The 16,195-nt window shown below is 32.7% G+C and overlaps 1 protein-coding gene across 1 annotated transcript in view; it reads left to right on the top strand.

Moving 5' to 3' along the window:
- Positions 1–16,163, top strand: part of LOC132737521 (multiple epidermal growth factor-like domains protein 6) — a 40,320-nt gene extending 24,157 nt beyond the window's left edge. Inside the window, 8 exon segments of the mRNA XM_060724819.1 lie at positions 3,008–3,229; positions 4,493–4,714; positions 5,956–6,177; positions 6,920–7,150; positions 7,824–7,973; positions 8,781–9,086; positions 9,380–9,529; positions 10,707–16,163. Of these exon segments, the coding sequence (XP_060580802.1) occupies positions 3,008–3,229; positions 4,493–4,714; positions 5,956–6,177; positions 6,920–7,150; positions 7,824–7,973; positions 8,781–9,086; positions 9,380–9,529 (1,503 nt within the window). The 3' untranslated portion in view covers positions 10,707–16,163.
- The last annotated feature ends 32 nt before the right edge of the window (positions 16,164–16,195 follow it).

Here is a 16,195-nt window from a genome sequence, read left to right as displayed (position 1 = left end):
GACTATTGCAGTCACCCATTTGTCGGCGTTGGTGTCCCTGTGGTTAAGTTTTTGCGTGCAAGCTGGTATCTCCATAACTACTGAAGGGAATGGATTGAAACTTCACACACTTGTTTATCTGTGATTATCTAACATGATTGATGCAAGTCCCATAACTCTGATTTCTTTTTTGCATAATTATGCCCCTTTTTTGACTTAGAAATTCTTGGTTAAGTTTTTGCATGCAAGCTGGTATCTCCATAACTACTGAAGGGAATGGCTTGAAACTTCACACACTTGTTCTCTGTGACTATCTAACATGATTGGCACAAGTCCAATAACTCTTGATTTGCTTTTTTGCATAATTATGCCCTTTTTTCTATTTAAAAATTCTTGGTTAAGCAAATATCTCCATAACTACTGTAGGTTTTGTGCCTTTTTTTAACAATTTTATGCATTTTATAATAATAAAGCAGTGATTAACTCGATAAAACATCTTAATAACAAGCCTTTGTACCTTTTTGGACAATTTTATGTATTCATATAGGTAAGCATTATTATACTCAATGAAACACACTTGTGACAACTTTTCGAATAGTCGAGCGTTACTGTCCTCCGACAGTTCTTGTAATAATTTACTTTCAGTTTTAATTATTATGTGGTATTCATTATTTTCACTGATATGTAAGACTTGATTTAAATGATTATATCTAGGTGTGAGACTGGAAAGACACTTTGTTTTATAAAATTTTACATTTGTTTGTTTTTGGGTTTAACGTCACATCAACACAGTATAGGTCATATCGCGACGGTCCAGCTTTTTAGCTCACCTGTCACAAAGTGACAGGGTGAGCTTTTGTGATTGCTTTTCGTCCGGCGTCCGTCGTCCGTCCGTCCGTCCGTAAACTTTTACTTTAAATGACATCTCCTCATAAACCACTAAGCCAATTTCATCCAAACTTCACAGGAATGTTCCTTTGGTGGTCACCTTTAAAAATTGTTCAAAGAATTTAATTCCATGCAGAACTCTGGTTGCCATGGCAACCGAAAGAAAAAACTTTAAATATCTTCTTTTAAAAAACCATAAGAGCTAGAGCTTAGATATTTGGCATGAAACATTTTCTAGTGAGTGTCTACCAAGTTTGTTCAAATAAAAGCCCTGGGGTCAAAATTGGCCCCGCCCTAGGGGGTCATTGATTTTCCCTATATGCATATTGTAAAAACTTAAAAAATCTTCTTTTAAAGAACCCAAAGAGCTAGAGCTAAGATATTTAGCATGAAACATGTTCTAATGGGTGTCTACCAAGTTTGTTCAAATAAAAGCCCTGGGGTCAAAATTGGCCCCGCCCCGGGGGGTCATTGATTTTCCCTATATGCATATAGTAAAAACTTAAAAAATCTTCTTTAAAAGAACTCAAAGAGCTAGAGCTTAGATATTTGGCATGAAACATCTTCTAGTGAGTGTCTACCAAGTTTGTTCAAATAAAAGCCCTGGGGTCAAAATTGGCCCCGCCCCGGGGGGTCATTGATTTTCCCTATATGCATATAGTAAAAGCTTAAAAAATCTTCTTTTAAAGAACCCAAAGAGCTAGAGCTAAGATTTTTAGCATGAAACATGTTCTAATGGGTGTCTACCAAGTTTGTTCAAATAAAAGCCCTGGGGTCAAAATTGGCCCCGCCCCGGGGGGTCATTGATTTTCCCTGTATGTATATAGTAAAAACTTAAAAAATCTTCTATTAAAGAACTCAAAGAGCTAGAGCTTATATATTTGGCATTAAAACATCTTCTAGTGAGTGTCTACCAAGTTTGTTCAAATAAAAGCCCTGGGGTCAAAATTGGCCCCGCCCCGGGGTCATTGATTTTCCAATATGCATATAGTAAAAACTTAAAAAATCTTCTTTTAAAGAACCCAAAGAGCTAGAGCTAAAGATATTTAGCATGAAACATGTTCTAATGGGTGTCTACCAAGTTTGTTCAAATAAAAGCCCTGGGTCAAAATTGGCCCCGCCCCGGGGGGTCATTGATTTTCCCTATATGCATATAGTAAAAACTTAAAAAAATCTTCTTTTAAAGAACTCAAAGAGCTATGGCTAAGATATTGAGCATCAAACATGTTCTAATAGGTGTCTACCAAGTTTGTTCAAATAAAAGCCCTGGGGTCAAAAATTGGCACTGCCCCGGGGTCATTGATTTTCCTTATATGTGTATAGCAAAAACTTAAAAAATCTTCTTTGAAAAAAACCCAAATAGCTAGAGTTAAGATATTAAGCATGAAACATCTTTTAGTGAGTGTCTACAAAGTTTGTTCAAATAAAAGACCTGGATCAAAATTGGCCCGCCCCGGGGGTCATTGATTTCTTTATATGTGTTTAGCAAAAACTTTAAATCTTCTTTGAAAAAACCCAAATAGCTAGAGTTTAGATATTAAACATGAAACATCTTCTAGTAAGTGTCTACAAAGTTTGTTCAAATAAAAGCCCTGGGTCAAAACTGGCCCGGCCCCAGGGTGTCATTGTTTTTAACTATATGTGTATAGTAAAAACTGAAAAAAAAATCTTCTTTTTAAAAAGCCCAATGAGCTAGAGCTTAGATGTTTAGCATGAAACATCTTCTTATGGGTGTCTACCAAGTTTTGTGCAAAATAAAAGCCCTTGGGTTAAATTGGCCTGCATGTTGGGGGGGGGGTGGGGGTTGGGGGGCCTATATACAGGTGAGCTACCTCAGGGCCATCATGGCCCTCTTGTTACTGGAAGAGGAAGACCTCAGATGCCCTTCTGTGCATTATTTCAGGCACGAACTGGCACCTGAGTAGAACCACAGACATTCCGTAAGCTAGCTGGATAGCTTCCTCACATGAAAGAATCCAAAATCCCTGTCGGGATTCGAACCCACAGCGATGTGGTGCAAGTGGTTTGAAGTCAACAACCTTAACCACTCGGCCAGGGATGCCCCTAAAATTTTACATAGTTTGATATATATATTTCTTTATTGGTTTAGTAAAAAGAAGTTTATTTTCTTTTCTTTAAGGCTGTATGTTGTAGTGATGGTGTACATTGTTGTCCAAGTGGAACAACTTGTGATGTTTCTTCAGGAAAATGTAACCAGGCTGGCAGTCAGATAGACTGGTTTGTGAAACAACCTGCTAAAGAAGTAGGAAATGTTCGTTGTGATTCAACTCATGAATGTCCATCTGGTAACACATGTTGTAAGCTGTCATCAGGCCAGTGGGGATGTTGTCCATTACCAAATGTAAATCACATTTTTTCACATTTGAATTCATTTTTTCTTTGATATTTAAGACTGAATTTGAATAAATACATCAACTTTTATGATTGTGAGGACATTGTTTGAAAGAATTTAAGGAGCTCCCCTGAGGTAAAAAAAGACTTTAAGAACACAAAAATCGAAATTCTTACACAGGTCAATTGAAGCCCTTCAAATTGAAAAATCTGCAAAGGATGAACAAGAATTAAGTTCGGAATTAAATTGATAATCGATTTTTGTGTGGTTTTTAGCTTATTTAAGCAAATATTGTAAATTCAGTTGCAATAGCTTTCATGTTTACGTCATTTGCACATAACAAACAATTATTCTGGAAATGTTGGGCGAGGTAATAATCTTTAAATCTGCATGCGAGTTATTGGTCTAGCCCTATATCAAATGGTTTACAAATAGCAAAAATGTATTTCCAGTCCCGTCATGTGAAGAAATATCAGCGGAGTCCCTATAATATAATGTCATTGTAAAATTCTCTATTTGGTTTAGTAAAAGTTAAATTTGCTTTCTTTCTAGGCAGTGTGTTGTAGTGATGGTGTACATTGTTGTCCAAGTGGAACAACATGTGATGTTTCTTCAGGAAAATGTAACCAGGCTGGCACTCAGATAGACTGGTTTGTGAAACAACCTGCTAAAGAAATAGGAATTGTTCGTTGTGATCCAACTCATGAATGTCCATCTGGTACACATGTTGTAACTGTCATCAGGCATGGGAGTTGCCTTTACAAATGAAAAGTTTTTGTTGTTTACTTGTTTTATTTTCCCTGACAATATATTCTTGGCTTTTTCCAGTTTTATTTGCGGGGGAACCCCTTTGGGGCCCTTGTGATTTTTTTATGCAAAAAAAGGCACCTGAAAAACCAACGCTTTACAAAAATAGCCAACCCTCCCCAAAATGAAAATCAAAAGTCTCTGTGGGATCAACCCAAAGGGGTAAAGGGAAAGTTTGTTTGATGTAAACCCGTCTTACCATGGGCCGGGTCGCCGGCAAACGTAAAAAAGTACAAATAGTCAGCACTTGTTTAAATTATGGGGTTTTTGCTGTTTGATGTGAATAAAATTAAACTTTTGTTTTTTCATTTTGGCTTTTACAAAAATTAAAGCTTAATTTTGCTTAATACACATGCTTTAAATTAGGCATTAATGCTCCTTGATTTAAAAATAATTAAGTGCTGTAATTATTTGTTAATATTGTAAATTATTTAATATTTTGATTGAAAATGTGTTACATTACAGGCAGTGTGTTGTAGTGATGGTGTACACTGTTGTCCTAGTGGAACAACATGTGATGTTTCTTCAGGAAAATGTAACCAGGCTGGCACTCAGATAGACTGGTTTATGAAACAACCTGCTAAAGAAATAGGAAATGTTCGTTGTGATTCAGCTCATGAATGTCCATCTGGTAACACATGTTGTAAACTGTCATCAGGCCAGTGGGGATGTTGTCCATTACCAAATGTAAAGTTGTTTGTTTGTTTTACTTGTTTTTATGTTTCACTGACAAAGTATATGTCATCTGGCGTCTTTCCAGCTTTACTTGCGGAGGAAGACCTTTGGTGCCCTTCTGTGCATTATTTCATGCACAAACGGACACCTGAGTAGAACCAACGACTTTACTAAAATTAGCCAGATGCCTCCCTAACATAGAATAATCAAAAGTCTCTGTCAGGATTCGAACCCAAAGTGGTGAGGGGAAATTTTGTTTGATGTCAACCGTCTTAACCACTTGGCCAGGTACGCCGGTCAAACGTAAATAAAGTAGCAAATAGTACAGCACTTGTTTAAAGTTAAATGGTTTTGCTGTTTTGATGTGAAATAAAACTTAATACATTTTGTTTTCATTCAAGTTTGGCAGTTTACCAGTTTTAACCTTATCTCTGTTTAATACCATCAAAAATTACATTAATCCCTTGTTTAAAAATAATTAAAGTGTGAATTATGTTAATTTTGTAAATTTTTTTAATTTGTTTTGAAAATGTTTACATTACGCAGTGTTTGTGGAGGTGTACCTTTGTCCAGGGGCCAAACGTGGATTTTTCTCGGGAAAATGTAACCCGGGCTGCACCAGATAGACGGGTTTATGAAAAACCCTGCTAAAGAAGTAGGAAATGTTCTTTGGTTCAGCTCATGAATGTCCAACTGGTAAAAAAATTTTTAAACTGTCTCGGGGCCCAGTGGGGTTGCCCTTCCCAAATTAAATACTTTTTTTACATTTGAATTTATTTTTCTTTATTTTTAAGGGACGTTTTTGAAAATACATCAAATTCTATGATTGTGATGACATTGTTTGATTAAGTTAAAGGAGCTCCACTGAGGTTTAAAAGCCTTAAAAATCGAAATTCTTACACAGGTTAATTGAAGCACTTCAAATTGAAAAATCTGTAAATGATGAACAAGAATTAAGTGTAGAATTAAATTTATAATCGATTTTTGGTTGGTTATTAGCTTATTTGAGCAAAAATCGTTGCAACAACTGTTATGTTTAGGTCATTTGCACATTAAAAATGCGGGGCGAGGTAATGGCCTTTAAATTTGCATGCAACTTATTGGTCTAGCCCTACACCAAATGGTACACAAATCGCAAAAATATATTTCCAGTCCCAATCATGTGATAAAACATCAGCGGATTCCTTTAAATATAATGTCATTGTAAAATTCTCTATTTGGTTTAGTAAAAGTTAAATTTGCTTTCTTTCTAGGCAGTGTGTTGTAGTGATGGTGTACATTGTTGTCCTAGTGGAACAACATGTGATGTTTCTTCAGGAAAATGTAACCAGGCTGGCACTCAGATAGACTGGTTTGTGAAACAACCTGCTAAAGAAGTAGGAAATGTTCGTTGTGATTCAGCTCATGAATGTCCATCTGGTAACACATGTTGTAAACTGTCATCAGGCCAGTGGGGATGTTGTCCATTACCAAGTGTAAATAAACAATCAAATTTTATACATTTATTGGCTACTTGATACAACACTAGTGTTAAATTACTGTATGAATCTCTGTTGAATTGCTGTTGAGATTAAAATCCATACACTTTTAGTTTTGCTTAATTTTGTTACATATGTATTTATTACACTAAATGTTTGTAACGTTGCTTTACATTGGATAAATGTGATATTTATAAAAAGAATATACATAACATGTACTATATAAAGTAATCAATTATTTTCCCAAAAAAGAAAACTGCTATTTTATAAATTCCCTTGGAAGATTATTGAGAATTTTATGTCTGTAATAATGGTTGTTTGCAATATAATCCTGACATTCTGATCTGTATTTTACGGATGAATAACTTGCCAAATGTCTTTATAATTAATATTGTATCAATGCTGATTTGTAAGGTGTATTCAAAGCAAAATATTACCAAACATTTCCTATATCATCAATTGTCCATATCTAGATTTCTGTTTTTTTTTTCTGTTTTTGTTACCTATTATTTATAAAATTCTGTCAGTCCTGCAATATTACTCATGAATTGTTCCACACATAAGATTCATAAGCTTTAACATATGTCTTGATAATCCCCATGTACTCCTACTGCCTTTATTATTGACTGATGTACATTTAAATACATCGACAATTGTGCGGGATTAGGACGCATTGGTTGGCTTAAGCAATCGTTCATGTTTATGATGTTTAGAAAAACGTAAATTTTATACTTTTTAGGCAGTTTGTTGCTCGGATGGTGTACATTGTTGTCCTAGTGGGACAACTTGTGATGTTTCTTCAGGAAAATGTAACCGTGATGACATCCAGCTAGACTGGTTTGTCAAGACTCCAGCAATGGAGAATATTCAAGATGTTATTTGTCCTGATGGGTCCGAATGTCAAGATGGTCAGACCTGTTGTGAAATGAACAATGGCGTTAAATCCTATGGATGCTGTCCCCTACCAAATGTAAGTGTAATTAATCATTAATCATTTTTTCATCCTAGAGTACTAAATGGTTCCACGATACAGAAAAAAACAGTGGAGTTCTTGATAATACCTATTATTAATTACATTGAAATTGTTGAATACATGTATGATGTAATTTGACCCGAGTTGAGATACTGATATCAGGTGTGATCAATGGACTTCTTGGATACTGATGTCAGGTGTGATCAATGGACTACTTGGATAATAATAATGCTTTTTGAACCAGTGGTAAAATGTCTTTTTCCTCACAAACTAAACAGTGTTTGTTGTTAACATAAAGAGAAAATAGATGCATAACGGGGCTATTCTATAGCAATTTGCTTTACATTTATTTTAAGTGCAGATTATTCCGAATAATTTGCTTTCCAAACTATCTTTGATGCAAGAGACCAGGTCATGTTCTTTTTTTATATCAATATGATTAGTTTATTAGAAATAAATCTCTAACTCATTATGATAAAACGAGACCGGTATGGAGAAATTGGTAATTACTGGTTGGCTATACAGGAAAGGCTATTAGGCGGATCAGCCCTAAGAATATGACATGTTTGACCCAAAATATGTATTAAACCCCCGGGCAATTCAAACACACAAGTATAACATTAATTGTAAAGTACAACAGAACTATAAAAATTTTTTTTTTGTTATTCAGAAAAATAGTGTTACTAAAGCTAATGATAAAAATCCAACTACTCTAGAACTAAAAAATGGTGGCCAATGCCCGGATGAAAAATATTGCCCGGCTGAAAACACCTGCTGTAAAAATAAAGTTGGCGGATATATTTGTTGTCCAATGATTGATGTAAGTGTGAACTTCGCAATATGCCTTAAGAAAAACGGTTCCTTCATCAAATCCGTACTATTTTAAATCTTGGCATCAAAACAAAGATATAGCACTATTACACATCAACGCATGAATTGACATTCATTCAGTATTTTTGCCATTTCCTGTATTATATATACTTAATCGGTAGATTTGAATCGGAGAAACAAAGATTTTGTTGATCCTTGTCACATAAAGGCATATTGTTACATAAATGTATGTATAATAACTAGAAAAAAAGACAAAACCCGGCCATGTTCTATTTTAACATTGATATACCTAGGTGATAAGAAATCAATCCCTTAACCATTTCTTAAAGCAAAACAAGAACAAAACGTTATGGAGAATGCTAATAACTTGTTAGTTATACAGGAACGCCTGATAGGTGGACCTACAACCTTAAAAGTTATGAAGTCGTACTAAGTTAAAAGATGAAAAATTATTGCAAACATGTTTTTGTAGATGTTAATCTTAGGTGTCAGTAAAAAGTCAATATGTTTTACTCCCTGAAGGAACTGATAAGGCCCTACTCAATTTTCAACACTAAAAAATGAATGAACCATCCCAAAATGTCAAAATTGATTTTGAAAATGATGCTTCTTCTTTGTAAGTTTTTTAAAGAGTTCTTTAAAGCGAATGGTTTTATCATCTCGGCGGCATTTATGAGCAATATTCACCATGACAAAGTTACAAAGTTGAATTTAAAACCAAATTGTTTTTTTTTCTTTAACTTGAAGACAAAGAAGACAATTAATAACATTGACAAAACATATTGCCATGTTTCAGGCTGTTTGTTGCAATGATGGACAACACTGCTGTCCTCATAGTTACAGATGTGACATAGGTGCTGGCGCATGCGTCAAAGGAATTATCAAGTTGCCATGGATACGGACAAATAGACACCATGACAACACTCAGGATACAAAACATATTGAAATTGTCAAAAACATTGAAAATACAGTACTGAATAAAGAGACAAATTTAGGAGTTAGTGAAAGTGATATATTTTGTACAGATGGAACAAAATGTCCAGATGGATATTCTTGTTGTGGGAATGGAAAAGGTGGATACAACTGCTGCCCTATGCCAAATGTAAGCATAATAATGAAACAGGGTCAAACATTTCAAGGACATATGACATACAACCTTTTGTTGAAGAGGCAGTTTAAAAAAGGTTGTATTTTCACAAATGCAAATTAAATGAAATTGAATCTTAAATTTTTAAAGCTTTCTTTAAACTTAAGCTTTTTATTTGAGCTTATTAATATTTGCCTCCTTGCCTTTATTCCTTATAACTATACATTTCTTATAGTGTATTTGGAAATCATGAACTAAAGAAAAAGCGAAACGGCATATTTAAACAATTTATTATGGTGTTTGTACAGGGGGTTTGTTGTGATGATCATCAACATTGCTGTCCACATGGATATATATGTGACGAGGAACCAGGGATATGCCGTATACCTGAAACTAACACAGCTTCATCAAACTTCATCAGAAAACTTGGCTCAAAAAGAGGTGCTCCTGTGTCATAGGTGAGTCCTGCGTTTATCAGAATTTTACATACAAGGCTTGTTTGTCATTGCCTAAAGACTACATAACCACGTGACTCACTACCTTTAGAATTAGTCAGTTGCAGATCCATGTGACTCACTACCTTCAAAATAAGTCACTTTGCCCCCCTGTATAAGTAAAGGATCCTTTTATATGTATAAAGCTATATTTCTGCTGCCTGCAGTTTTACAAAATAAGTGTTTGAATTTCGCATAAAATAGCCTCCAATTCGCAATTTTGCGCAAACTCAGTTACTTTTTTTTAGATTGTTTAGAGAATAATTTTAAAGACCAGTCAATAATAGGGAAAGAGTCAAGTAAAAGCTTGCCTTTGAATAGAGCTACCCTTAAAATTAAATGCAGGGGAGACATTCAAAGTTTGCCTTCCCATTGGGTTTTCCTGTCTCCCATTGGGGTTTTGGTCTCCCAATGGGGAGTCCCATTGGGTTTTATGTCCACTTTACAAGAATGGGAGAAAATGCATGGGGATATTAAAAATGCCAGTATGACAGAAATCAGTTGGTATTATTCCTTTTGAGCGAATGATGATTGCCAAAATCATTGGTAAAAGATTCAGAACTTTCATGAAATAGCAGCATAATATTTGTTCCGTTACATTCTATTTACACACAATTAATATTTCTGATAACTTACAGAAACATTCTGTGTCGCAACTCCATCGAAATTCGACCATACAATAATGAAATCAAAATAAAATTACCATTTTTAAATAATATAAAAAAGTAAGATTTAGATGCTAAGTTATTATGATAACAACAAACCACGAACGAATTATACACGGATGTTGTTAACTAATTTGGGATACATGATGATCTGATATTACATATACTTATAGCAGATGAAAAATTGTTCTAGAACAAAATATTATTACTAATCATTAAAATAAATCTTTATCCTAAGTCACTTGGAACTTTTACCGCATATTTTCTTTCAAGCAATATTTTATAAGAATACATGGAATATCCAAATGATACAGTTTTACAGTTTTTATCAATATATGTGCCCATTGTTGACCTATTCACCTTAATAAAGAACGTTTACGTTTGTGTATCAGTTGTAGATCAGAACCTAAACTTAACTTTATTTTAAATAATAACATTAACTTTCTGTTTCTAACATTGCATCTCTTTTATTCCAGGTTGAAGCTGATTAAGCTACTATCGCCATTCCGTGTTGTACATAAATTTAACAATGGAGATTAACTCCACAAACTGAACACCTCAGTAAACTGACCACCTGAAATAATGGCAAAACTTCATGATATGTTTCATAGTTGTGTAATATATTAATTTTGTAATTTAGTGGTTTAAAAGAGCTTATTATTTTCTCACTTTTGGGAGAACATTGAAAAGACTATTTAAATTATGGATAATGCATAGTGTGTTCTGTTTTTCTTTCATTTATACCGACACTCAACAGAATTTCTAAATTAAGTCTTTCTAAGAAAATATTTAAGATTTTTTGTACTGATTTAGAATTGTAGAGAACGCTTTATTAATCTTTGAAAAGAAAATGTTATTCAATGGTCATGTTTGACTGGAAGTTACTATGGTTTACATTTTTTTCCTGTTGAATGTGTTGGTGAAATAAATGTCATAAAGTGGAAGTCAGAGCTGTTAATTTTATTGGTGTTGTATCCAATTGCCATAGATATAACTAATTTTGTACAATTGAAAGGGTTCCAACATTTTGTGCAATAGTATTGTATTGTTTTCATACAAAAAAAATTCTAAGAATGTTTGAAAATAGTATAAGTGGACGTAAAATTTTTTAAACTAGTAAAGATATCTTTCCTAATGATTAAATTTATAATGTAAATGTTTAGAAACTTTTTTGTGTTTCTGTGTCAGTCTCATTAAAATTTAAGCATTTATGATTTTTAAGGGCATTTGAAAAGAAAAAAAATATCCACATGATTGTCACAATGTTTTGATGCTACATCATTTTTTTCATTTAATACATATCATGTAATATTGATGTATTTCTGCAATAAATTAAAGCTATTCTTATTTTTGTACTTCAAGTTTTAATTAAGGCTTAAGTAGATTATGTAAAGTTTTATAACATACCGTTTATTACGTAGAAGTAGTTCAAGATTTAGACTTTCAATGAAAAAAGAGATTTTGATTATTGTCTTAAGATAAGATTAGAATCGCCTCCGTGGTCGAGGGGTTAGAGTCGATGACTTCTAATCCAGTTACCTCTCTGGCGTGGGTTCGATCCCCGGGAGATGCTTTGGTAGTTTAGCACGGAGGAAGGTAGTCTAGTACTGATGTAACTCTCCAGGAACGATGGTTAGGAAACTACCCGCCTATATGACTGAAATACTGTTGGGAAAAGGCGTAAAATGAAACAAACAAACAAAAAAACTTACAATGGTTATTTATTATTCACTTATATTGTTAGATTCACTGCTTTTGTTTTATAAAATGAAACACGTAATGTTTGATGTATTAATGACATAAAGCCTGAAGTAAATAACTAAGGCACTGAAACTAGACATCATAAGGTGTCAGTGAACTATAGTTAAATATATCACAGAATTGAATCCATATCATTATGTATGACATATTCTTTGTTTAATCTTGGTAAATAACACCTTAACTTGCTGAAATCAAACGGTGATCAGCCTTTGCCACCAGTATAGCGTCAGGTGAGCCTGCACATCCGTGTTAGCAGACCAGGCTCTATACCGTTGGCAGCTCAAGTTTTGTAATTACAATATGGACTTACCAAATTTCAACTTACAATGGACTGTTCCAAATTAATTTTTAAATGGACTGTTCTAAATTTAACTTTGAATGGACTGTACCAAATTTAACTTTGAATGGACTGGTCAAAATTAAACTTTTTGGAATGTTCCAAATTTCAACTTTGAATGGACTGTTCCAAATTAAACTTTAAATGGACTGTTCCAAAAAAAACTTTAAATGAACTGTTCTAAATTTAACTTTGAATGGACTGTTTTATATTCAGCTTTGTAGGACTGCTTAAAATTTCAACTTTAAAAAGATTGTTCCGAATACAAAGTGTTTCAAATCCATTACACACACATTTCATTTAGCAATTAGTATATTGAATTTAGTAAGTTAAAGGTTTTTTTTAAATATGTGAGATGATTTTATATAGTCTTTGAATGTATGAATAGCAACTTTTTTGAACGATCACCCTTTTACATATATTTAGGTTGATAAAAACTACATATTTGTAGGATAAATTTGAGATTAATGATATATAGGTTGTTTGTTTATATTAATATGTTTTATTATCACAAAATTTTGATATAATGGGTTAAAAATGTATAATTAAGACTAATCATAATCAGAAATAACACAAACACATTTAGCTTTAAGTTTTGATTAGATATAATATACAACAACAAGATCAGGTGTTATCATGTAATACAGGTATTTGTATGATGTTTATTGTGTTACTAGATTTTTTTTAATTATTTTACAAGCATATAGCACAACAAATGTTTTTTCGTCAGGTTGTATGTTGATATGATGTTATTTTTTTATATTTTGATACAGATTAACATCAAACATTGATGTTTAGTCATCAAGCTACCTCCTCAAATATTGGAGTAGTGTATAAAAACTTGACTAACATTTTCCTCAAATATTGGAGTAGTGTATAAAATTTTGACTAACATTTTCCTCAAATATTGGAGTAGTGTATAAAAATTTGACTAACATTTTCCTCAAATATTGGAGTAGTGTATAAAAACTTGACTAACATTTTCCTCAAATATTGGAGTAGTGTATAAACATTTGACTCACATTTTCCTCAATTATTGGAGTAGTATATAAGAATTTGACTAACATTTTCCTCAAATATTGGAGTAATGTATTATAATTTGACTAACAATTTTCTCAAATATTGGCGTAATGTATAATAATTTGACTAACATTTTCCTCAAATATTGGAGAAGTATATAAACATTTGACACACATTTTCCTCAATTATTGGAGTAGTATATAAGAATTTGACTAACATTTGGCCACCTTAGTGCAGTTACGGGCTAACTTTTGTCAAATTTAATATAGGAGTAAGCAAATATTTGCAATATGGTGACGATTTAGATATTAGATTAATGCTAACTAATGGATTTCACTTTGGACTTATATTTGGACTACTGTTAAGAGATTTGACTTATATTGAGACATTGAACTTATTTTTAGACACTTTAGAAATCCAAAAAAATGTTAAGGTTACATAATTGATATTGTTTGTTGATTCTTTATTGAAATAGTCTCAATACCAAATAGCTATTTGGATGAAATATTTTGAAGCTCATACATGTAAATGCCTAATAAAATCAAAACTGCTAGATTTAATTCTAATACATGTACATTTCTGTATAAACGAGTATTATGTTTGTTCATATTTATTTTAAGGTTTTCGTGCTTGCTTAAACTGTGAGTTTATTAGTTATAACTTGTAAACATCAAAACTGTTATTTTACGTTGTATTAACATTTCATCATAGATATTTTGTAATTATTCAGTACACATTTAGAAGAAGAAAAGCTATAAACATAATTTGAGAGTTTATATAACCAAATATACAATTATTGTAACTTGACCTTGAGGTTATAAAACTTTTTGTGAGTTCTGTCTCAAATCTCAGGATTTTCATTGGTCATTTAACATTGTATGGTAGTTTCTGACCAATCAAATACCTGAGATCTGAGTTTGAGCATAGAGGATTTCTTTATAACCCCAGACCCTGAACTGTTCGCGGGGATAATATAACCGCAACCATTTGTACACAGTCATATAACTTGTCAAAATTCTTAAAGTTTTCTTCATAGAATTTGTTTTATAAATTTGATACAGCTATGTAAACTTAAGGTAGTCATGCTGTAATACTATCTCGCCAAGCCAAAAAAATCTAACATCGACCAATATCGTAGCAAATCGGTTATTTCCGGAACGTAATTTTTTCAAAATTTATTTACAATCGCCCATCCTTTATCGTTATGTACTAGATTACGGTTATTAACGGTTTAAAATCATTGACTACCAAAGATTGTGTAAAAGAACGTTCTGGAAATGACCGATTTATTTTACGATATTGGCCAATGTTAAGATTTTTTTTTGGCGGGAAATCATTGCAGTAAGACTACTTTAAGATAATATAAATAGTTCAGTTGTCAAAACAACAACAGTACAAATATGCAGTTTTTTTTTTTTTGGGGGGGGGGGGGAACATGCTTCAAAGTCTAATGTAAATAAATACTTATAAACTAATGTGCTTAGTATATGCTTAGCAGTGCTTGTTTTGTGATCCACCTAAAATAGTCCCTGCTTTGTTTAAGTTAAATTTAGCTTTGTACAATAGATAGAATAAACAACTGTAAATTTAGCAATGGCTTATTATTGTTTTATATGGTTTTTGAGTGTAAGGTTCTTGCAATAAATTACAACGACTGCTTACACATGCACATGTGCTCGAATTTTGCCTAAAAACACACACACAGGCACACACGCAAGCATACACGCTAAAATACACGCACACGTAAGCATAAACGCGCGCATACACGCACGCACACGTACACACATGAACCTACAGGAACTCGTTACATTATAAATTCTGTGATATAGGCTTACATATCCTGTAGGGTTACACATTTTTAATGTATGTTACCTACCTAAGAACAGTGATTTCCTAATTGTATGCTTCCTAAAACTTGAAAATATTGCAGTAATCTAGGTTCAAGTTTCAATATCTTACGTACAGATAACGCATCCTATACACAGGTTGATTTTATGATTAACTTTAAGTTGGTACCATATTTTTGAACCCTATTAAATTGCTTGTCACCACTTGTTAAGGTTGATAAGACCTTCCATTTAAAAGGGTATACACATGTGAATACTACAAGTACATGACAATCATTTTCTTATCTTTGGTATAAGTGTAAAGAATTATAAGATTTACCTACCTTTCTGAAGGAAATAAAGAAATACATTTTTAAATAACTTTGGTATAAGCATTCAGTAGATAATATATTTTAATTTCTTATATTTGGTATGCCAGCGGGATGAAAGGCAAATTTTTCAAGTTAAATTTTTTCCAGTGCTGGGAGAACTGCAAGTGGTTTATATGAAACAAAATTTGGAGTTAATATATTTATTAAAGTAAGACAGAGAAGAAAATTCAATTTTCTTGCTTTTGGTATTAGTGTAGAAAATGTCAGTTTCTTAAATTTGGAAATTGAACAAATAATATCACTTTTATCTTCGGTATAAGGTTAGAGAAAAAAAAATATTTTGAATAAAAATACTGTCAAACTTATTTCATTTGTATATGGACAACCAAATAGTTCACATATTTTTCTTTCCAAATGTATGCTTACGCTAACATTTGTTAAGCAGAAGCTGCTTTAAATGAAGTGACAAGTTCTTTTAACATGATCCCGGTTTGAAAGTTACATAGTGCACAGGTTCAATTTTTTAAGGAACGTTTTTCTCTTGTGTAATTGGTGGATTCCATGTATGCCTACATGCCATTTCGTAAAGATGTCATATTTGATTCATATTTGAGGTATATTGATATATTTATATTAATAAATGTATGAATTTATAAATTTACATTCCGTATTTTTTGTGTGGCTTGCCT

Source organism: Ruditapes philippinarum, unplaced genomic scaffold, assembly GCF_026571515.1.
Source record: "Ruditapes philippinarum isolate M1 unplaced genomic scaffold, ASM2657151v2 ctg5289_1_1_1_1, whole genome shotgun sequence".
Taxonomy (NCBI): domain Eukaryota; kingdom Metazoa; phylum Mollusca; class Bivalvia; order Venerida; family Veneridae; genus Ruditapes; species Ruditapes philippinarum.
This window is presented reverse-complemented; position numbering and strand designations above follow the sequence as displayed.